We start from the raw sequence: 23,281 nt of genomic DNA on the forward strand, positions 1-23,281 counted from the left end.
GCAAAAAAGAGATTTGTGTAGCATGAAGAGAAGGTGCTGTGATTGATCGAATGTTAAAACGTGGTTTGTGAAGATTCATGCTGGAGATTCCTCGCCGGACCGTGCTCCTTGGTTGGGTAGTCCAGTTGAAGTTGATAGCGATCAAATTGAGACGTTGATTGAGAACAGGCAACATTATACCACATGGGAGGTGGCCGGCATACCCAAAATACCCAAATCAAGCATTGACAATTTTTTGCACCAGCTTGGTTATTATGTCAGTCGCTTTGATGTTTGGGTTCTACGTAAGTTAAGTGAAAAAAACCTTGACTATATTTCTGCATGCTTAAGTGTAACAAAAACGTTCCATTTTTAAAGCAAATTGCGATGGGCCATGAGAAGTGGATACTTTGCAATAATGTGAAAGGGAAGAGATCGTGGGGCAAGCGAAATGAACCACCACCACCGACATCAAAGGCCTATCTGCATCCGAAGAAGGTGATGCGGTGTGTGTGGTGGGATTGGGAGGGAGTCTTCTATTACGAGCTTCTTCTGGGAAACAAAACAATTCATTCCAACAAGTACTGCTCCCAATTAGACCAGCTGAAAGTGGCACTCTATGAAAAGCATCTGGAATTAGTCAATAGAAAACACAGCATCTTCCACCAGGATTAGCAAGACCACATGTTTCTTTGATGACCAGGCAAAAACTGTTACAGCCTGGCTGAGACGTTCTGATTGGTCTGCTGTATTCACCAGACATTGCACCTTTGGATTTCCATTTATTTTGGTCTTTACAAAATTCTCTAATGGAAAAGTTTCAATTCCCTGGAAGACTACAAAAGGCATCTGGAATAGTTCTTTGCTCAAAAAGATGAAAAATTTGGGGAAGATGGATTTATGAAGTTGCCTGAAAGGTAGCAGAAGGTAGTGGAACAAAACAGTGAATATGTTGTTCAATAAAGATACTGGTGAAAATGGGAAATGTGTCTTTGATTTTGGCCAGCCCCTACTCCATGGTATATGCGTGCACCGCATCTTCTCTAGCCAGTCATCGGCTAAAGGACACTTAAGCGGTTTCCATGTCTTGGCTATTGTGAATGATGCTTCGGTGAACAGAGCGGTGCATGTATCTTTATGGGTAAGTGTCCTCAAATTTTCCGGGTAGCTACCCAGAGCATGGGCCCACTCACGGGTAGTGGGAGGCATTAAAAATGCTTTAATTGGCAGATGACTTAATGTAAGTAAGATCATTTAACGAAGTGCAATTTATTCTCAGGTGATATTTAAACTTGGTTTATATTTTTGTATTTTAAAGATTCATTTCTGACTTCTCCCTTTGGTCCTGTAAAGTTACTCACTTGCCCTCTGCTCAGACCTCCTGTCTTACAACCACGCTCTAGAGAATGGAGTGCGCCCGCTGCGCCAGGGCGCAGTCCACGGAAGGGCCGCCTCTGCAGGAATTTGCAGTGAAGGCAAAACCTGCCTTACCTTTCCTCAGCTCCTGCATCCAGGTCTCTCTTCACCCCTGTGGGCCCCTGAGCCTTTCTGTCGCTGTTGGTCACCTTGGTCACCCCCGCCCCTCGCCTCCTGCTCTGTCCCGACCTGACCTGCACAGGGCCCCTTCAGGGTCTGCCTCCCATTCAAGGTCTGCCTCGTGCTGGGTCCTTTGCCCAGTCACTGCCCATCTGTTTGGTTCCTCAGCCCTCTGCACTGCTCTCTGCGTACCTGTGACTTCGTCTGATAAAATTGCTTTCTTCTTTAAATGACCTATTTTCAGTAGTAATCTTTTAGGTACTAAAGTTTCAAAAGCCAAGGAGCATGACTTCTTACACCAGCAATGATGGCCACATTATCCCAAAATACGAGGAATATTTTTAGAGCAGAGCTTTGGGTTCCTTTGGAGTCACACTCAGGGGGTGGCCAGCTGCCCAGCACTCCTGGAAGGCCGGCCTGCTTGGGACAAGTGGGAGTCTGGCTGTGCAGCCTGGGAGTGCCCTGTTCATTTCTAAGGGTTCTGTGTGGGTGATGGAAAATCAGGTATGCTCACACTGTACTGTCCGTTGTTCTTTTGTACTCAACTAAGGGGATTATTTGTTAAAGTTTGGAACAGCAATTGTTATAAGAAGCCTGAGGTTTTAGGAGTTTTGAACATTGTTAAGGCCCGTGGGTAGTTTTTCCAGACTGAAGATCTTTCCCATCAAAATACATTTCTTCACTTGAAGGAGTAAGTAGTTCCTGTTCTCCTTTCGCTAAGAAATGCTCCACGCCTACTGTAAGTGTGTTTCTCCCGCTGGCTGAGTATTTTAGATACCCAGACCCCGTCTGGTACAGAGATAAATAAAGATTTATACATCTAATCCCAAATCAGAGTGTCATTCTGAGGAACACCCTGCTTGACTTGTGCTGGCCGGATTGCCCGTGTGTGGCTTGTTTCTTCTAAGAGAAGGAAAGAGGTGGTTGAATAAAAATATTTATCGATAATATTAATGTTGGTGTAAAAAATGGCATAGGTTGGACTTCTAATTTATGTTTTTTTGTAAATGAAAATGAGGAAACAAACAAAAAGCCAACCCTCCCAAGAAAGACAGTAAAATGAGTGGTCAAGGCTCCCGACCCAGGGGCCAGAGATTGAACCCTGACGCAGCCGCACAGGACTCGTGACCCTGGGCAAGTGACTTCCTGGAGGCTTCTTCCCGCTTCCTTCAAGGCAGGCTAATGGCCACGCCCGCCTCAGAGTTTTTGTGTAGATCAAATGGAAAAAAGTGTATGTAAAATGCCCTGCTCTAGTCGGCAGTGGGTGTCAGCGCACTTAACTTTGCTGTTATTATTACTGGGTGTGTTACAGAACTGACAGCATTTCTGAAATGTTGAATTATGTCAGTGCTCAAAGTAATGGATATAAAAGGTGCTTCTTTCTATAGCCAAGTTACATCAAAGAAATCACAATTTTAAAAAATGGGTAATTGATAAGGATTAATTTTGTTCACAAAAAATTATTTTTCCTAGCTAGATATGAAAGCCAAGTAAGGAACTTAAAACAGTAAAAATATTCTCTTAACATGTTCGCTACAAATATTTTTAGCATTGTAGGCTTTCAGTACCGCATATTCATGTAACGTCTTTGTTCTATAGGGTGACGTTGTTGGACGTTATACTCGCCAAAATAGCGGGCGAGGAGCCCCTGACCAAGGATGACGTGCCTGTGTTTCTGGGCCATGCCGAGTTGATTGCAGGCACCTTTGTGGACCAGTGCAAGACAGTGCTGAACTTGGCCTCCGAGCAGCGTGATGATGAGGTACGAAATACCCTGACTCAGCTAGGTCCTCGAGGAGAGTTCTCTTTTAAAAACTTTAAAAGATGTCATAAGGACCTACTAGAGCTTGAAGGTCTCCCCTTCCTCCCCCTTCCTGCGTTGAACCGGAAGGACCAGTGTGATATTTGGGTATGGGGCCCAAATATTCAGGTATTTGGGGTGGGGCCTTGGGACGTGACTGCCTCGTGATGGAGCTCTTGTGCACGGGCTCATTGCCTTCTATTTTACTGTATTCGTTTTAGTCCTCACCCGAGGATATGTTTATTGATTGGAGAGGAAGGAACAGTGGGGGGGGGGGTTGGGGGGGGAGAGATTGATGTGAGAGAAAAATCGATCGGTTGCCTGCTGTGCACTCCATGGCTAGGGATCGAATCTGTGACCTTTTGGTGCACAGGGTGATGCTCTGACCCACTGAGCCACCTGGCCAGCACCAGTTTCTTTTTAAACCTTTACGAATAATGTTACAGTGAACATTCTTGTAAAAATATCTTTGCAGTTTTGGTCAAGTAAATTTGGGATTATAAATTCCTGGAAGTCGAATTGCTGAGTCAGAGGGTATGTTTATGTAAAATGTTAGGAATATTTCTAAATGCCACACCAACAGAGCACCAGAATGTGTGGGTCTACAGCCCTTCACTAATGTTATTTAATTATAATTTCTCTTCCATTTTCTTTCCAAGGACCACTGCGTTAATTTTTTTCACATTTGGCTTCCTTTTAATATACATTTATTAATGAGCATTTTCAGAAAATTAATATGTCATCTTTTTGTTAACTTTTTCTTATAATTTGTTGGCATTGATTTTTGGTTAGTTAGCCTTTTAGAAGTTTGTTTTTAATCTAGTTAGGCTTATTTTTATTCTTATGGTTTCTGCAATTTTTTATAAATTTAGTAAAACCTTCTTCACTTAGGTTGTGGAAATATACATCTTTATGTTCTAGTTCTTTCAGTATTTTGTCTACATTTTTTTTTATCCTCACCTGAGGACATGCTTACTGGTTTTTGGGGGGTGGTGGAGCGAGAGAGGGAGAGAAACATTGATGTGAGACAGAAACATCGATCTGTTGCCTCTCGTTTGAGCCATTGATCTCGTTTGCGCCACGACCAGGGACTGAACCCACAACCCAGGTATGTGCTATGACTGGGAATTGAAGCCATGACCCTTTGGTTTATGGGATGATGCTCCAACCAACTGAGCCACACCGACCAGGGCTTCGTCTACATTTATGATTAACCTAGAGTTTATTTTTGAGTAAGGAATGAAGTGTAGAGCCAAGTGAATCATTTATGACTTTTGACTGTCCAAGATGGTGAAATCTTTGGCGACTGCTTGGCTTTGAGTCATGATTTCTTCTATTAGTGGGTGTAAGCTTTTGGAAATGATTTTCCTCTCTGTGCCCCAGGTTCTTTACCTGTAAGATGAACTGTATTTTAATTTAAGCATCTAGTAGATGGACTGGTATATTGCTAATGTTCCCTAAATGTTAGCTAGTCACTATTGTGTCAGTATCATTTAGTGAATAAATTCATCCTTTCCACTTAATACCTACATCATGTATTAAATTCTTACACACTTTAGGGTCCATTTCTGGATTGCCAACTTCTTATAGAGGGAAGGAAGAGGTATTAGCAACCAGCAAAGCATTCAGAGAGCTGCCCGAGAGCGAGTGGTTAGCTTACAGATAGATGCGCACACCCACGCATCCCTGCACGAGGCCGTGCTTAGTGGCGTTCCAGCCAGACACAAGTTGTCTGCGTTTCTGTGCATAAGAGTCATCTGCGCTGTTACCATTTTTCTACAACTGACAGAGTTGTAACATAGCCCAAGGACACTAAAGGTCGAAGACATATTTTCTAGAGGGGAGACAAATCTTTTTATTTCTTTCTTGCCCACTCGAAAATCTTGTTCCTTTGATTCACCTGTGTCTGTCTTGGTGCATCCCCTATATTCATTAAATCAAATCACCTGATTTAATGAATATAGCTTTATAAATACTGGAAGGGCATATGACACATTACTCTCTCTCTTTTTTTTTTAGAGAATATTTTCTAGCTGTTATTTCTTTGTTAATTTCCAGATGCTTGTTAGAATACTTTATTAATGAAAGGATTCTATTTATTAAAATTAGGGATGTGTTAGGTAGAACTAGAGTACATTTTGGGGGAGTTTATTTTAGTTAACGTCATAGCATTGAGGAGCTGGAAGGAGACTTCTAGACCACCTCTTCCAGTCCAGCACGTGTTCACTACTGCTCTTCTTTCACCCGCAGCCCGCCTGTTCTTAAGCCAGTTGCCCTGGATTGAAACAGCTGTACCATGTTTCATCGGTGACTATTTCATATGTATCTCTAAAAGATGAGTCTTTTCACACACTAGTGAAATACAACTACTGCATCTAAAATTTTAACAATAAAATTTTAGTATCGAATCAACAGTATTTATATGATCCCCATTGTCCCCTTTTTCCTGGAGTTTATTTCCTTGAATCGAGGTACAAATAAGGGCCATACATCGCATTTGGTTGATAAGTCTCAGATCTTTCTGTTTATAGGTTCCCTCCATCTCCTTCTCCCCTCGCCCCACCCCACTCCTCTTCCTCTTTTTTCTTTTTTCTGTGCTGGTTATTTGTTGAAGAAGTTGGATTGTTTTATCTGTGGGGTCTTCTAAAGTTTGGATTTTGATGAATCTGTCTCCATCGTGGTCTTCAACATACTCTTCTTTCCCTTGAATTCCCTGTGAATGGTAACTGGTCCCAGAGGCTCATTCAGATTTGGGCTACTTTCTTTTCTTTTCTTTTCTTTCTAAGTGATGTTGGTGATGCGCACATTTATCGAGAGGCTCGTAAAGTCTGGTTGTCTCTCTTGTGATGTTAGCAGTTACTGATTATTAACCTAGACCCATTAATTGTTAGGGGTTGCAAAATATCGTTCATTTTTAATTTACTAGCTGCAATATTTTACACAGAGAACCTTCCCCTAATCAACCATGGGTTATATAGGGTACAGTTTGTCTCTCTGACCTTGATTACCAGTATTCCAAGGAATGAGTTGATTTTGTGGTGTCATCCAAAGATGACGAGCGCCTTATTTTATTTTAATTATTATGAAGTCTTGGCTTTAAAACCACTTGATTTCAGTCCATTGTAGCTATAATTCTTCCTAATGTTCTGAGGTGCCCTTGCTGGCCAGGGGGGCCTCTCAGGTCACTTCTGATTTTTCTCTGATGTAACTCTCCTAGTTTCAGGAAGCTTCTTGCCATCTGGTGTGACAAGATGTCCTGGATCATCTTGTATGTGTCTGTCCCAGACTGAGAACCAATCAGCCATTTCTTGAAAGAGAAAGGGTGTTGGGGGGTGACGGCCCGGGCATCCACCCACTTAACAAAAGAGGAAGCCACAGCTGCACAAAGGTGATGGGTTTCTGGAGTCTCTTACAAGGGGTGCTCACTTCAGACTTCTTCATCTAAGTATTTTCCCCTAATTTTTTAACTGGCAGGTAAAGCTATTAAATAAAATTAAAGAGGCAAGGCATTAAAAATGTGTTGGTTCTTGCTATTTATTTTGAGATTTTAGATGCTATATTAAAATACTACCTTAAATTTCCTAGAGAATAATAAATACACATTTAGAAATAACAAAAGGAATTTATTTTTGTTTTGAAGAATGATATCTTTATTACTATATTACTAAAATTATAGCATCTACCACATTTTGTTAAATAATGTGTACTTTAAAAATTAGCTCAAGACTGTACAAAAATGCACTTTTACATTTCATTTCGGCTCCTTGTTGCCATGTCATTGGGAGTCGGTAGTTTCTCGATCGTGCGGTTTATTTGAAAATAAACTCTATAGTAGTTATGTGCACAAACATTTTCAGATAATATATTTTCCATCTCACCAAGATACTGTATATACTTTATATTTACCCAGAAATAATGTTACATTCTTGTAGCCAGAGTTCTTTCAACCACAGCATTTTACAGGATTCCTGTGGACAAGGAATTAACGTAGTTCATGGGGTATTTGTATCTTTAAAGTAGAACTTGCTTGCTGGGAATACTTTAAAAAGAAAGTGTTTGCATAAATGTTATGTGCATAGCTAGTAATTTTGAACATTTATCCCACAGTTGGGAGACATTTTTGCTTGGATAGGAACCTTTCTGATTCTCAGCTCTGAGAAGACACAAAATGACATGTCACTGCGCATTCCTGATGGTGTCTGCCGTCAGAGTGCGTGATCCGTGCGTGTGTGCTCCTCGTTCTTCTGTCGTGTCTGGACGGTTTCCCTTCTCCCTAGCTGTGGTGGAAGCACGGCCTCTGTAATACTGTAACATTTCACTCTCTTACTGCGGCTTATGGCAGTCTGGTTATTCCTCTTGGCTTAAAAACTCACATTTCCTTTTCTTTTCAGGAGGCGCTGGCCACGATCAGGCTCCTGGACGTCCTGTGTGAAATGACGGCGAACACGGACCTGCTCGGCCACCTGCAGGGTTACCCTGGCCTGCTGGAAAGAGGGATCGGTGAGTTGGCCCTCACACACTCCTGTTTTCAATCAAGAAAGCTTTGATTTGTTCCACTGCGTTGTAAGTTCAAACACAGGCCTGTAGTTTTCAGGGTATTGTTATATTTTTGAGATTTGGGGGAATATTTTTTCCTGAGAGGAATTATAGCTTTTGCCACTTCCCTGTTGTTGAGCCCCAGATGCCTCATCAGTACATGGGGGTCCCAGTGCCATCACACAGGGTACACACATTGGGGTGTTTCATCAGCAGGGGCTGTGACGACAATGGGGGCTGGTTCCAATGATGATGATAGCAATTTTTATATTACTATAGTTTCACCAAATTTGTTAGTAAAATTTTTCTTAATTGTATTTATGGGGCACAAAGAATAGTGCCTTACACATAGTAATTGTGTATTCGATTCTTGTAAGAAAGTTGTTTTTAAACAAGATGCCAGTGTTTGAAATTTACCATCTTTGCTAAAAAACCGTTCGTGAAATAACTCAAGTAGCCCCTGCTCCTGTGGTTGCCAAGCTTGTGGTGCTGCGCTTCTCTGCCTGCTGTTTTTTCTTCAGAGAAGATTGTACTTGTTCTGGAGACCCGTGTGCCAAGAGAGAAGAATCTGTGTCTGGGTGGGTAGATGGGTTAGCGGTGAGCTGTAGATGATAGTTAGGATCTCCTGTCAGTGTTCTGTTCTTGAATTCAGTGCTCTCAGTGGTAATGGAAACACCACCACGAGCCTGGGAGGACGAGGCACTGTGGAAAGGCCGTGTTTGGAGGCAGGGCTGACGCGGGTTGCTGTCCCCTCTCTGGAACCACTAACCGCTCTGGAAGTGGCACCTGCTGCTGATAGGTTTGCAGAGGTGGCCTCAGGAGAGGATGGGGAAGCCCCGGGAAGGCTGCCTCGTTACCGGGCCCTGTGGTCTCCAGACTTAGCTGGCTGGTCACCACATCAGTTCTCTCACAGAGACGGTGAAGTCAGAAGCCTTTTTCTAAGAAAGGTGGTGGGAAATTTTTAGCTAACTTTTCTCTGTGGATAAATAGCCCAGGTTGGGGTGATCATTATGGCTTATGTCCCCAAAATCAGTCATTACAAAATTTAAAAACAGAAGAGTCTTAATCATTATTTAAAGAAAGCTTTCACTTCTCTCCCTTTATTTTATTTTAATCCATTAAAATAAATCGTTTGTGTATGGAAAACTAGTTCAAAATACTAAAAATTTCTCTGTGGAAAATGAAGTTTATTCTTTCTGTTCTAGAGCTTTTACGGCTGATCCACGCAGCCGGCAATGACAGCACGAACATCTTCAGCTCCTCCGGCTGCGTAAGAGCGGAAGGCGACGTCTCCAGCGTGGCCGAGGGCTTCAAGTCCCACCTCATCCGTCTGATCGGAAACGTGTGCTACCGGAATAAAGACAACCAAGACAAGGTACGCGTGCCTCTTCCTGAGGGTCACACGTGCGCCACTTCCTTGCGAGTGTCGTATTCAGAATTGGAATCTGTTCACCTTTTTGCAGTGAAAACTTGAAGTGCTTAGACAGGCGCTTGAGATGTGTGTGTGTGTGTGTGTGTGTGCGCGCACGTGTGTGTGTGTGTACCTGCCCCACGGAGAAGCGCCAGGTGCCGTACTTGTCTGTGTCAGTGTTTGCGGGTTTGTGATTTGCACCGATTGTCCTTAGTGTGTCCAGGCAGTCCCTTTCTTGTAAGTGGTCAGCCTTTGTCCTAAGCCTCTGCACTTACACACTCTTACATGTCACGTAGAGGACTGTCAATAGGAACAGGTTTTTGAAAAGCCTAGAAATTGTCGAACACATAGCCAGCATTTAATAAACAGTAGTTGTTACTGATATTACTGGCATCACCTTAAGAAAAAACAGGTAAACTTTAACGTGGATCTGCGCCCTTCATTTTGCATGATAGCATCATAAGCATTTCTTCTAGGAGTTTGAAATGGATGTAAGTATTAAATCTTTGGAATCTCAGCAGATGCATTAGAAACTTATTTGGTGCTGAATTGCTTAGAGATAATTTTGTTGATAATATGAGAGGGTGATGGAAAAAGGCGGCAGGAGAACAGAACCACATGTTTCCCATTGAACCGACCTGCCTGTGGGTTCCTCGAGCTGCACTTCAGGCAGCACCTGTGTTGCTTCGTCAGCTGGCGAGTACGTGTGTGACAGATCACATTTTTCTGAGATGGCCACACAAATGTCTGTCATTCTGCGTGTCCGTGCAGTGAGACTTTGCCACTCCCCCACGAGGGGTTGGCGTGTTCTTCTCCATCCCTTGAATTTGGATGACTGAAGCCCTGGGGTGACTTTGAACAATGAAATATGGTAGGCGTGACCCTGGGCCATCTCGGTTAAAGCCCAGACTGGCCTGGCAGGCCCCACTTCTTGCCTCTTAGAAGAAGCCAGTCACCTGTAAGAAGTACAGATTCCCTGAGGTCACCTTGCCTTGAGTTGTCAGGTCACTGCAGAGAAGCCCTGGAGGATGCAATGCGATGCAGTGAGGGCAGAGGGAGAGACTAGGGAACCAGGAACCAGGCACCAGGCGTGCGAGCGAGAGCCCACCTTGGGAGCGGCTCTCAGGTCGGTTTCTCAGTTACCCTGCCGACGGCTCATGAAGCAGGAAGAGCCTGCCCCAGTGGCTCTCCCAGAATCTGCCCCCCTCCACCTTGTGAGGAAAAGAGAGAATCGGGCGGAGTAACTAAGTTTGCAGGCTCTGCTTTTGTTATTGGCCCTGTAAGCTATCGTTAGACTGATCCTCCTACAAATAATAAATATATAAACTCTGGACATAAGACAGCTATGTGAAGACACTCAAACTTGACCCCCACAGGGCAGATTTGGAGTTGAATTGGCACTTGAAACAATTGGCACTTGACACCGTATGCGTCATGCAGGGCAGTTAAAACTGATAGAAAGTCCACAGACCTTTCAGCTTAAAGAATCAAAGGACTGGTTGAAGCAGCCACAGCCATTAGAAGGAGAGGGAGGGAATCCTGGGAAGGATAAGGCAGGCCCCAAGTTCTCTGTGCCGACCCCTACATCCCTGCCGGTGCCCGAGTCACACGTGTGGGGCAGGCAGCACACAGCTGTGCTGAGGATAGAATCGTGTTGGGATTGGAGCAGTTGCTCTAAAGAATGTGCAGCTTACGTCCAACTAAGACAATTGCCTGCTGAAACCAAAATAGCTAAGTTCTCAGAGGAATCTAATAGAATGCGGAGCTTCCACAGCATAGCACTCACAGTGTCCAGCACACAATCCAGGCTCACTCAGCACAGGAAAATTCTCCGGAGAAAAGCTGATGATTGGCGGAGACTGGCTACGCAGTGACACAGGTGTTGGGCTTAGCAGGCAAGGGTTTTAAAGCAGTTGTAACTGTGCTCAAGGATGTAAAGGAAAATATGCTTTTAATGAATGAAAAGAGAGCATATCACAAAGAATTGAAACTATTAAAAAAAAAGAACCAACTGGAAATTCTAGAACTGAAAAATATGGTACCCAAATAAAATTTAAAAAGATTTACTGAGTGAGGCTAACAACTCAGTAGAGATGCCAGAGTAAAGAAGAGTCAGCGTACTTGGAGAGAAATCAGTAGAAGTGATCTGGTCTAAAGAACAGAGGAGACAAAAGGTTGCAAACAGAATACTCATCTTAAGTTGCTAAATTTTGAGGTAATGTGTTGTGCAGCATTTAAACATGGAATAACTCCCATGGGATGTGGCGCAGAACCAAACGCTGGACCGCCTGTTCTTTCATCCTGTGAGTACACTGTTTCCGCTCCCCGCGTGCCCACGCAGGTGCGCGTGGAAGACCACTAATCCCCCTGGAAAATCACTGGACTGATCGTTGTAAGAGAGAGTTTATACAGAATAAAGCACTTTGCCCCTTTAATGACCAAGGCGGTCTTTCTCGAGGAGCACAAAAGAGGTGTTTTCTCTTGTGTTTGACTATTCTTTTGTTGCTACTTTGGATTGGCTTCTTATAGGAATAAAACGTAGGACCTTTAAAAGGCTTGTGAAAGAACTCGTGCAGCCAGGCTCGGGTTGCACCGTGAGTAAACAGGGAGCGTGCCCTGTGCTGCCCTGCAGCAGCCGCGCTGTGCCCCCTCCGGGGGGCCGCTGCTAATAACGCTGCTTTCTGAGCAGACACTCGCGAAGGCAAGGAGGAGTTTGTTCTTGGAGAATAGGAATGCCTCTGTTTCTCCCTTCTTACCTGTGCCAACAAAAGGCCTCAAGCTGAAAGCATTATCTTGAGAATTTTTTCTCCTTCCAAGAGTCAGGCACAGTATCACAGTCCTGTTCTGAAGGTGCTGGAAGCTTGTTTACTCTCGTCATCAAAACCTGATTTTAATCCTCATGGGTGTTATAGACACCAGCTCTTTTGCTCGTTCAAGGGGTGGGATTCACATGTACTCGCGTGACTTCCTTCGCGACTTAGGGGAAATGTATATTTGTATGTATAGCAGGCTTTATCTCCAGCCTTCAATTCTCCTTGGGTTGTGTGGATGGATTCTCCCACTTCTACCCACATTTAGCTCTGTCTCAGCCCTGAGACTAAAGAGCTGAGTTGGGCAGATTTTGTATCATTCAGCTTTAGTCCATCCTTCATCCAGAAGAAAAAAGGGGTTTATTTAGTGTGTGCTGCGTCCCAGCGCTGTGCCCAATGAGTTACGGGGATTATCAATGTAACCCTTGCGTTCTGCCTTGCAGGGCAGGCCTGCCAGCCCCACATTAGGGAGCCGCCATTCAGTTCGTGAGCTGTGGAGCTCAGCGTGGAATTCAGACTTGTCCGACTGTGAGCTCCCGGGCTCTCTCCCCCGCGCCAGGCGCCTCCCTTTCAGGAGCTTTCCAAGGGTTTGGAGGAGCAGCTTTAAGACAGGCTTCCTAACTGACTTCAAACCGAGGTGCTAGACCAGCCGGGCCTTTCAAGCCCAGTGTGGCCGTCTGATAATGCACGCGTCCCTGTCTCCCATCCGTCCCTTCGTCCTGTGGGAGCACGCCCTGCCTTGGGGGCCCTTGGTTGATGAGATACGCGTCTCCACCTGAGAAGCCTTTGCTCCCAGCGCGTCTGGAGACCATCCTTGCCGCTTGGAACCAGCATTCCAAAATTACTCGTGACACACATTTCCCAGAGTCTTCCATCTTACCTGAGTGCTCCACGGTCGGATCAGAAGCCAGCTGAGCCCACCTGGGTCTCTGTGCTTGTCCGAGTTCATCAGTGCGTCGAGTGTGGTGCCCACCCAGATGGCGCCCTTTCGACTCATGTGGCGCTTTCCCTGTTACAAAGTCCTTTCCATCCGCATTAGTTCATTGGAGCCATATGACACCTCTGTGGAAAAGGCTGAAAAGATAATTATCACCATTTTTTAAGTGAAGAGACCAAGGCTCAGGGAGGCAGTGATTTAATGTGCTGTGTGCTCTGGAGGAGACAGTCGCCTTCCCAGGTGAGCGCATGCAGGAGCAGGCACAGATCCACCAGGGATCCCAATCGGGAGGCCTGTCGGACAGGAGCAGGGGAAGGTGCGACCCTCTGGGTTGGCTGTGCCTGGAGCAGCCCTCAGCAGGGACAGGAGCTGGATGGCCAGGGGCTCCACGGTTGTAGGGAGGGTGACCCACTTCCTTCCTACTTGTGTCTTCATGCGAGACTCAGGCAAGACTCCAGCGAGTCAGGTGCTGGCCTCAGGTGGGGAATCTGCTCAGCAGCAGGTCTCACGCAGTCTGCCCTGGTGTCCTCCACTCTCACACCTGTACACATGGGGTACACATGGCAGACACATGGCAGACCGTAGTGTTTGTTTCCTGAGTTGTAAAGGGCGGGCTCCGCTTCCCTTTGCCTGGCTCGGGAGAGAAGTGCTCTTCATACCCACTGACTTCTGTCTTTAACTTGTTTGGGTGCTCAACTCACATGGCATTTCCTTGCCACCTCTGTGGCGATCAGTTTACCTGAAATCTTTGTGCACCTGACACAGAGATTCCGTTCTGCTTTTTGTCGTAAGAAACCCATGGCATCACACTGTAAACACGAAGAAAGCATTCTTTGGCTTCTTTGTTAGAATAGGAATGTTTGGTTTATTTTTTCCTTCCCCATTCTTCTTTTCTTCACTCTTGTTATAAGTTCTTCAAGTGAATGCTTTATTAGGAAAGAAAATCAAACCTATTTTTTTTAACGAAGCTACATGCATTGGTTTTTTTTTTCAGAGTGGACAGGCAGGTGATCTAAAGTTATCTACCTTCTCCATCTACTAGTCTTGACTAGTGTGCGCTGCGCACGGTTTTGGCTATTGAATCCTTCCCACCAAAGGTTTTAAGGAAGCACTGTTCCATTTCCCTTCCCCCTCCCTGACAGGAAGGGTTCTAGCACTCACGCGTGTTTGGTGCTGCGCGTTCACACAGAGGCACACAGCAAGCTCTCGTCACAGGCACAACTTCATTTAAAACAGAGGTGGGTGCTGTCTGGAAGAGCTCATCATGGAAGCACAGCCATGTGGCCACTTCCATCCAGAATTATCGGTGTGAAGGTGGGTTTTATTTATATGTGTAAAGAATCTCTGTGACGCAATTTTCATTAAAATGTTTTGCCCCTCTTACCTCCAAGACTGAATTGTACCTGCTGCATAGTAGGCATTCAGTAAATTTTTCTTGAATGAGAATTTGTTTTTAAAATATTTGTTGAGTGGCTGGTACATACAGAGCACAGTTTTAGGTTCTGAAAATATAAAGTAAATAAGACACAACCTCCCTTTCAAGGATATTTTACTATAAAATATCCCATTTTTTCAAACAAAGACATGTGGTAAAAAAATAACTTTGAAAATTAATGTTCCTCTAAATTCTGGGTATTTACAAAGTTTAAAGTAATCCTCACATTTGCTACTCTGTGTACATTACTTTCCTAATAGACGGGACTTTTTGGAGGAAGTAGAGTGAAAGCAAATACAAGCACCTTCTTTAGGAGGGGAGTCATTTTTTTTCTTGTCAGCTTCACCACAAGTGCTTTCTCAGCCGAACCTGTCTTTTGTTAGAACCTCGTAAAGAGCTCAAGTGCTTTCGGTGTGGACACCAAAACTGTTCTAGCTCGCTTCTGAGAGCGCGCGGATGAACTTTTAAATTGCAGGGACACGGCCTGTCTCAGACTGTGTGCTCTCCCCTGTCAGAGAGACGCTGCGTAGAGTCCCAGCTTATTGATTTGAAGATTGAATGTATGGGCAAGATCTGACTTGCTTAGAATTCCACTTTCTTTTGTAGTGTAATCCCAGTTCAAGATAAATGTCAAAATTCATAAATCAAGCTGTCACCATGCATTTCCTGGACTTACAGTTCCTGTTACAGTAAATGAAATTAAAATTCCTGTCGGGAGGACGCACGTCGAGGTTGAGTTGGTTGCAGCTGCAGATTTTTTTGAAGACCCAAAACCTCCTTTCTCTGTCTTGTCGTGGAGGGATCAGCTTGTTCTTTTGCAGAAAAGGCGTACATTTATTTATTCATTCACTCATTCTTTCATTTTTTTAGAGAGAGGGGAAGGAGGGGGGGAGAAAAACATTGATGTGAGGGAGAGACACCGATCGGTTGCCTCTGGCACGCACCCTGACTGGGGACCGAAACCACAACCCAGGTATGTGCCTTAACCAGGAATTGAACCCTCAACCTTTTGGTTCACAAGATAATGCTCCAACTAACTGAGCCACATCGGCCAGGGCAGTGTACCATTACATAAAAGGAAGGATCAGCTAAACAGGTCAATAAATGGAACAGTTTACTAGTGTCTGGTGCATGCTGACTAGGCGGCGGGCCCTGTGCCTTCTCCCCTGGCTCCCACCACCACTGTCTTGCTCCCTAGGCTGTAAGCTTCTTGAAGGTGGAACACACTGTTTCTGGTTCAACACTCGCCTCCCCCCCCCCCACTCCCCGTATGTAGTGGAAGGAATGATGGACAGGTGATAGGTGCCCCTTTTCCTGATGAACCAAAGCTTCCAGTAGTTCAGTGACTCACCTGGAGCAGTCGCAAGCTGAATTCTGACTCTGAAGTCCAAGCTCTCCCCATGGTACTCCATATTCACCAAAAAGAGACACTTAAGGCTTGTCCTCTGAAATCGTTGACCAACTTGGTGTGAGTTCCTAGATGGACACCTTTTGTAAAACAGTGCACGTGGGACCGACTTGAAATATCCTGACAGTGGCTGCGTTTCTCAGTTCTTGCTGGATGGCTTCCCTGCGGCCCGACCTTCTCTAGTAGGATCTGCCTTCCCTGAGAGGCGGGTAGAGAACTGCCTTCCGGGGCCGTGCTATTTCTGAGACACATCATGTGCCCATGTCCTAGGTACCTGAGGAAGACTTGGGGAAGTCATTTGGCCATGGCAACCCAGCTTTTGTAAATGCCTGGAACCCATTTTCTTAACTGCTATGTGCTCCTCCCTGTGCCATTTGGGGACATCTAGATAATGGCGCTTTTCCATGGGTTTCGTTTAACGGGGAAAATGAGTATTTCACAGCATCCCCCCAGAACTCTGAAACTTTGGTGAATCGAAAGCAGCCACATACCCAAGAGCTGGGCCTTGTTCCTGGAATGAAATACGGGACACTGTGAGGATGTTAGCTGTTTTTAAATTCATTGATCTGGTTATTGCCAGACCAGTGAAAATCCCGCTGTGGGGGGAAACCAGGATTCAGGTTCATGGAAGAGAAACAGCCCGCTGAGAAGTTACCAGAAGCTAACACGCGATGAGGGTGACCCAGTGACCCAGAGAGAAGAGGAAAGCTTACTGTAAAAGTGAACCAGGGTTAAGGAGCAAGCTGTTTGGGGAAAGTCAGCCTCACTTGTAACATACACCAAAATAAGTTGGGATTGATTAAAGAATACAAGGTGTAAGATGGAACCATGCAATAGTGATTCACTGATATTTCAGAATAAGCAAGAATGAATGTTTATCAATTAGAAATGACAAGAATTACCATAGATTTCATTATAAATAAATGGGGTACTTGCACTTGAATCAGCCCACACAGATAATAGCTGGGTGATCTTGAGCACATTATTCAGCCTCCCAGTGACTCAGTTTACCCAACTGAAAGTAGTCACTTCAAGAGTCACGCAAAGGGTGGTGGTGGGGCGTGCGTCCCCCTGGTGAGCCCTGTGAGACGCGGGCTGGCACTCCCTCACGGCCCACGGGGCTCCTCTCAGCGGGGCTGCCCCACCAACTGCACGTGCTTTTAAACATCGTGGCGCCGTGATGCGCGTGCAGGCAAAACCCTGTTTTCAGAGAACGGCACGCTCGTGACGCCACGATCGCTGGGGGTTGGGAGCAGGCACAGCGCTGTGTCTAGCAGGCCTGACCTTCATAAACTTCTTGTCTGTGTTATACGTATAGTTAAGGTCCACGGAATTTTATGTGGTGACAAAATGGCCCAAAAGAAATGTACTACTACATGAATAATAGCAGTTTTCTTGTGGGTTAAATGCCGGACTGCGAAGCAAAGGGTTGCCAGTTCAATTCCCAGTCAGGGCAAGTACCTGGGTTGCAGACCAGGTCCCCAGTGGGGGGTGCGTGAGAGGCAGCCACACATCGATGTTTGTCTCCCTCTCTTTCTTCCCCTCTCTGTAAAAATAAATAAATAAAATCTTTTAAAAAAATAGCAGTTATCTCTGGCTGGTACAATTAAGGGTTGGTTTCTTCTTTTATTTTACTGTATAATTTTTGTAGTCTTCATAGTGAACGTGAGTCACTTTAATAAGAACATTTTAAAAGATAAGTGACATGTGTCTAGAATTCCTGTTTTTCTCTGTGATTGGAAGAGAAATGTGTAGTTCATTAGTGACTGAAGTAATTCTTTATTCTGCTTTAATAGTAGAACACCAAGTCAGCATTTCGTTGGCCGAGGCCCAGGGGCTCTAATACTTACAATTTCAATTATATTTTTAATTGGAAGATTTTAAAAATTGAAACATTAGCATGGGATCTACTAACAATTAAGAGCTGATGGGGTTGCTAGGTGGCAGTGGTGGGGTGTGTGTGAGCGAGAGAGGGGGGACTTAAAGACTATTGCTGTGTGCACGACGCATTCTCTTCCCATCAAAGGAGCGGGCACCCGACCTTGGCTGTGAGGTGTCCCGACCTGGGTGCCCTTGCTCTCGCCGAGTGCACGTGTGGGAGGTTTCTGTTCCGTGTCCCAACCTAATGACACAGAGTGCTTTTGGCATTGTGAAGTTTCTTTCTGTCTCTCCAGACTTCATTTCTTTGGTTAAATGAACAAGTGGTCTTATTTCAAATGTTGAAGAATTCTCTCCTTTTATAAGAAAAATAAATGGAACTGTTTGTCACACATCTAAAACAGTTTTGATTTCTAGCAGATTTAGGTTTTGGGGTTTTTTTTCCTGGCAGCACTGAAAATTAAGAGGATCAAAGTCATGTTCCAATAAGGACTTCTTTCCATTATCACCAGACGTCACTATTGTGCCCCTACGCTGCACTTGCTTACAAGCCTCTTGTGTCTCTTGTTCTGTTCTCAGAGTTTAACTTCATGCTCATCACATTCTGAGGGACCAAGACTGAGATTTAGTCTCCAGTTGTGGCTTTTCGTTTGAATTTAAATCGGCTGCTGTGTTTGCAGTTAAAAGTCAGGAACCATTGTGACTCCAAATGGGAATGTGCGTGCTGTTTGGCCCTGAGCTTGGAGCTTTCAGTTCAGCCAATCCGGGTCTGCCTCGAGCTGTGCACCAGCCAGCACTCCAGGCCCGGGGATGCAGGAGGGGGTGTGGCCGGGGCTCCCTCCAGCAATTCTCAGTGCGAAAGGGAGAGGGGTGGGAAAGGGACTGTTTCGACAGAGTACGATAAGTGGTGTGTGCAGAGGACTCAGCAGCGTGCTAAATGCTTGGTATGAGTGGCTCATCTTGGATCTTCAGGAAGAGCCTCTTGGATCTGAGCATTAAAGCAGGCACAAGAAAGAGGGAGGCCCGTGGGAGAGGGGCTGGCCTTGCAGGCAGAGCAGCACCTGTGAGCAAGTGTGTGGGATCACCTGCTGTGTGCTGGACTCAGCTGGTACGTGTGTGTGTGGGGGGGTGCAGAAGTGGCAGGGTAGGGGCACGGGACTGGGGAGCCGGGCTTTGTTGGCCGTGCTGGTGGGCGCTAGACTCCGCAGGCAGAGCTTCGAGTTGTAGGAGAGTCAAGGAAGCATCTTTTATCTCTAAACATGATCTCGCAATCTTCCTCCAACCCAGTTATGCTTTCATTGTGCTGTCTCCGTGTTTTGCCTTCAGCCTTACTTATTTAGTTCCTCTTTCAGATTGCTTTTTATTACTTCTGGTCCTTGGGGTGCCATTGTTCTCACTGATCTCCCCCTGCCCGCCCCATCCTCTCCCTCCTTATCCTTCCTCTCTTGGTAGTTCTCTCTCCCTGGGATTTTTGCATGGGAATCGTTTTTCTAGGGCTTTCTGAAGCTTTTCTCAGTCTTTTACATATTTATGTCAAGCATTTTTGTTTTTTCCTGAGAACAAACGCCGTGAAGATGGTTAGGAGGCCCAGCCTCCCTCCTCATGAAGCTGAAACGCTGTGGTCAGTCACGGCAGTCCGTTCCCGCTCACACTCTTTATGCCACTAATAGTGATTGTTTACCTGCATTTGGAAGTGCCTACATTTTAATTTGGAGAAAAGGCATCAGTTGCCTTGACCACTTACATTGAAGAAATAAAATTCTAACCCTTAACAGCCTGGAAAAGTAAATTAGGTCCAAAATGAGCAATCTCAGTGGAGGCAAGCATTGTCCAGTGCTTACAGTGTGACAGGCGTTTAAGCCCTCCCTCTACATCCGTCATCATTTCCTGGAGTGGGAAGCATTACTGTCCCCACCTCACAAATGTGTAAACTGAGGCCCAGGATCACACAACCAGTCCGTGGTAGAGCCACATAAGAACCCAGAAGGCCTAGCCCCAGGCCCAGTCCCCTGACCAGGCTCTGTGGTCCCCACCCCCACTCCGGCCCCTTCTTCTATGTTGGGCTGCGCGGTGTGGGCCGGCTGGCTGTGACAGCTGTCCACTGGGAGCAGCGGTGGCCAGAGGCCCGAAGGGACCCGTGGGCACTGCAGGTCCACCTTCTGTTGTGCAGGTGAGCGCATGCAGCCTCCGAATCGTCTTTCAGGTGTAGAAGTGAAGACGCCTTTTGTAAATAAGCTTAAACTAGGACTCTCTTTGCTTATCCAAACTATTTTTAAGGAACTAATATTCTGAGTGCAGCCTTGACTGACATTTCCAAAAAGATATCTTTCTTAAAGAAAGCTAAAATATAGTAAACTGTTAGCAGTAAAAGGAAATAGCTAACTAGGTACGTGGAACTTCTTAAAGGGTATTTCCAGGATTTGTTTGACCGAACATTCCTGCGGAGGCCCTTAGGCCGAATTGCAGGCCCTGTGGAGTGAGCGCATCGGAGGTGACTGTGGGGCGGGGGGCGGGGGCTGCAGTTGTCCTTTGGAGGTTGAACTGTTTGTATTGTTGTGCATCTTATGTTACAAATCCTTCCCCTTGCGGGACTCAGCTCGTGTTACTCTCTGGCATTTGAATAATTGGTTTAGCATGAGACTAATTTCTGGGAATGATTCACTGCTGTTTACTTGGTGAGATTTAGTGACTGTTGAATTTACCCACTGGAAAAATCCAACAGGTAGCTTGAAAAATAAGTCCTTTCGGTGGCAGAGTTAGGGGCTGGGCGGTGGGAGCTGAGTTTCCATCTTCCCATCCCATCAGTAGGGCCTGAGAATCCTGGAGGCAGAGGGAGCTGCCAAGGGTGAAGGGCGCTGCCGGATGAGAAATTCACACGGGTGCTCCCTCCTTTTCGTGGTAGGGAATGACTGCTGTCTACTCCTGCGGCTCCACAACGGACAGCCTGGGGGCTGGGCCGTATAGGCAGGGGGCTGGGGACAGCTGGGCAGGGCAGTGGGCGGTGGGGTGTGGACAGGAAGAATCAGACTGGCAGGCCTCTGACAGCGGGCAGCTGCGGGCGTGTCTCTCGTCTGCTGGAATGTCAGACCTGGCAACTTCCAGCTGTGTCCTCCTCCTTCCCCACCCCCAACAGAACGTCTCAGAGCCCTGTGCTCACTGGGGCAGCGCCAGCTGCTCGGCCTGGGTGGGTGGGCAGTGGTGAGCCCTCCATTGCTTGCCAGGAAGCTGCCTCTGTTTCCCCCCATGCCCAGGAATGCCTGAGGCTTCCAGCCAGGGGCGGAGTGGGGTCCCCTAATTTAGCCAGAGTTAGAATTTTGTGGTTCCTCTTTGGGGGCCCCTGGAGAACGATTCCAAAAGGGAGAAGTGGCTGTTTCGTTGGGCATGTTGAGGAGAGAAAGAAACGTGTCCTGTCTGTGTCCCTTCAGACAGGTTTGTGTTTAGTCTTGAAAAGCCACGTCAAGCAGTTTCAGAGGCGAGAGCGTTGGGCCAACGTGGTGAAGATGAGCCCACAGAGGACTCTGGGCGCTTTTCCTCTACTGACCTTGGATGACAAACTTTTGAAATCTTAGTTATCGAGTCAGAATTGTGATTAGAATTCTCATGTAAGGTAACTGGTATTTTGTGTTTTTGTATTCTCTTTTAGTAGTTTTTATAGACAGTTCAGCTTGGCCTTATTAGAAAATTAAGCACTGGTACGCTTTCTCCAAAGACTCATACTCACGGAGGCTGCATTTATTAAATCGGCATTTATTAGATGTCTGTGTGCACCATTTAGTAACTTTATATAAATTTGAAAGAGATGAAAACACAGAGTTCAGCCTTTGTGACGAGATGCACAAATTCAGACTGAATTTGATGCTTCAAAGGTTGTGCAGCAGAGACTGAGCTCTTTGTGACAGAATGGTGGCGTCCAGAAGGCCAGGTGCTGGGGGGGACTCTGTGCAGCCTATAGCCTGCATCACCCCTCATCATCCCGAGCCTCTGGGGCCCCTGCCAGACCTTGGCTCTGAGTTGTCCTCCCTGCTTACCGCACCCCCTCGCCTGCCGGGGTCTCCACCACGTCCTCAGCTGGGTTGTTGCCAGAGGCTCCCAAATCACCGAGTGTCCACGCTGTGCATGCGGCGTCAAGACCACAGGGAGGACTCAGTCTGTCCAGCCATTTCAAGTCCGTGTCCGAGCTCAGAGAAACCAGTTTTATTTCCATGACATTACATATTCTTGCCCGGAGACATCTCCATGCTAGTCTTGTACGTCGTGATTTCTGGTTCAAACATTAGATTGAAATTACAGACCTTGAAATACCGAAATCTCCTGTGGAACATCACACCTGTTTCAAAGTTGCTTTTGCTGCGTGCTGTGCCACCTCAGCCTTGGAGATTGTGGGTCGGTGCCGTGGTTCGTGCTCTGAAGAGGATCTTTCAGACGCCATCCTGGGTTGTCAGGGGTGTGCCTGCCCATACACGTGTGCCCTCACACTGAGCAGGGTGCCAGGAGCTGTCACTCGGGGGAACTGGCGGCGTGGCCTGTACAGCTGTGTGTTCGGGGCCAGTGCCCCCCACACTGCTGCCCGTGCGACTCATGCCCCAGAGCCTGAGGCCCGGTGGCCCTTGCAGCACGACCTCTAGTGCCGTCCCCTGCAGTCCAGGCCCGCCGTCTGTTCGGCCCCGTGTGTGTGCAGCTTCTGGGGACTTGGAAACCGTGACAGCAGGGTTTTTGCGTCTCCAAAAAGGGGAGTTCAAGTCTGCACAGAGTTTTTGAGTTAATGTAACTAAGACATTATTCTTACCTAGAAGTAACATTCTTATCTAAAGGTGAGAATGTGTTCCGTATCTTTGAAGGTGACCTTTAAGCCCTGCTGGCGGAGAAGCAGGTATTGGTTAGCAGCACACTCTGTGCCCAGCACGATGCTGACTGCTGCAGAGGAGGGCACGAGAGGCACGGACCCGGCCTCTAGTGACGCAGAGCTGAGAGGACGGTGCCAGCTGTCTGGAAAGTGGTGTTTTCATGACAGAGGTACGCAGGCAGGACGGAGCGGGGATGGGGCAGTGTCCCCACTCTTCGAGTGGAGATTGTGAAGCTCAAGGGTGGGGCTTCCAGAGGGAGCTGGTGCTGCCAACGGTCAGGATCAGCAGTGCTGAGTGATGCTGCGGAGGCCAGGCCTGGCAGTTCCCAGCTCCTCCCTCCCTCCTCTGTAAGGCTCCCAGGAAACCCGGAAAGGTCTAGAACAGCTTGGTTGTGTCCCTGCTGGCTCCCCCCCCCGCTGCTGATACACAACAAAGCGCACAGGTATGTAATGAGTGTTCCCTCGAGTCTTGACACATGCACATACCTGTGTGACCATCGCCCCAGTCCAGGTGTGTGAACAGTTCCATGCCCTCAGAAAGCTGCCCACTGTGCGGTCCGCCTCGGTGCCCCCACAGCACCCACTTGTGTGGGAGAAGGCCCAGCAAGGAATGAGGGACAGGGTGGCGCCCGGGACCGCATTCTTTCCCCTGGTGGAGCCGGGCTGGTGCTGGTACCTCACATGCCTTTGCTAGGACTTCCCTGGGA

General features: G+C 46.6%; 1 protein-coding gene across 1 annotated transcript in view; it reads left to right on the forward strand.

The window, feature by feature from the left end:
• ATXN10 (ataxin 10) overlaps positions 1 to 23,281 on the forward strand; it is a 134,583-nt gene that overhangs the window by 51,963 nt on the left and 59,339 nt on the right. Inside the window, exons 7-9 of the mRNA XM_053919704.1 lie at positions 3,115 to 3,277; positions 7,708 to 7,816; positions 9,058 to 9,227. Coding sequence (XP_053775679.1) covers positions 3,115 to 3,277; positions 7,708 to 7,816; positions 9,058 to 9,227 — 442 coding nt within the window. The remainder of the gene's footprint in view (positions 1 to 3,114; positions 3,278 to 7,707; positions 7,817 to 9,057; positions 9,228 to 23,281) is intronic.

Source organism: Desmodus rotundus, chromosome 3, assembly GCF_022682495.2.
Source record: "Desmodus rotundus isolate HL8 chromosome 3, HLdesRot8A.1, whole genome shotgun sequence".
Classification (NCBI taxonomy): domain Eukaryota; kingdom Metazoa; phylum Chordata; class Mammalia; order Chiroptera; family Phyllostomidae; genus Desmodus; species Desmodus rotundus.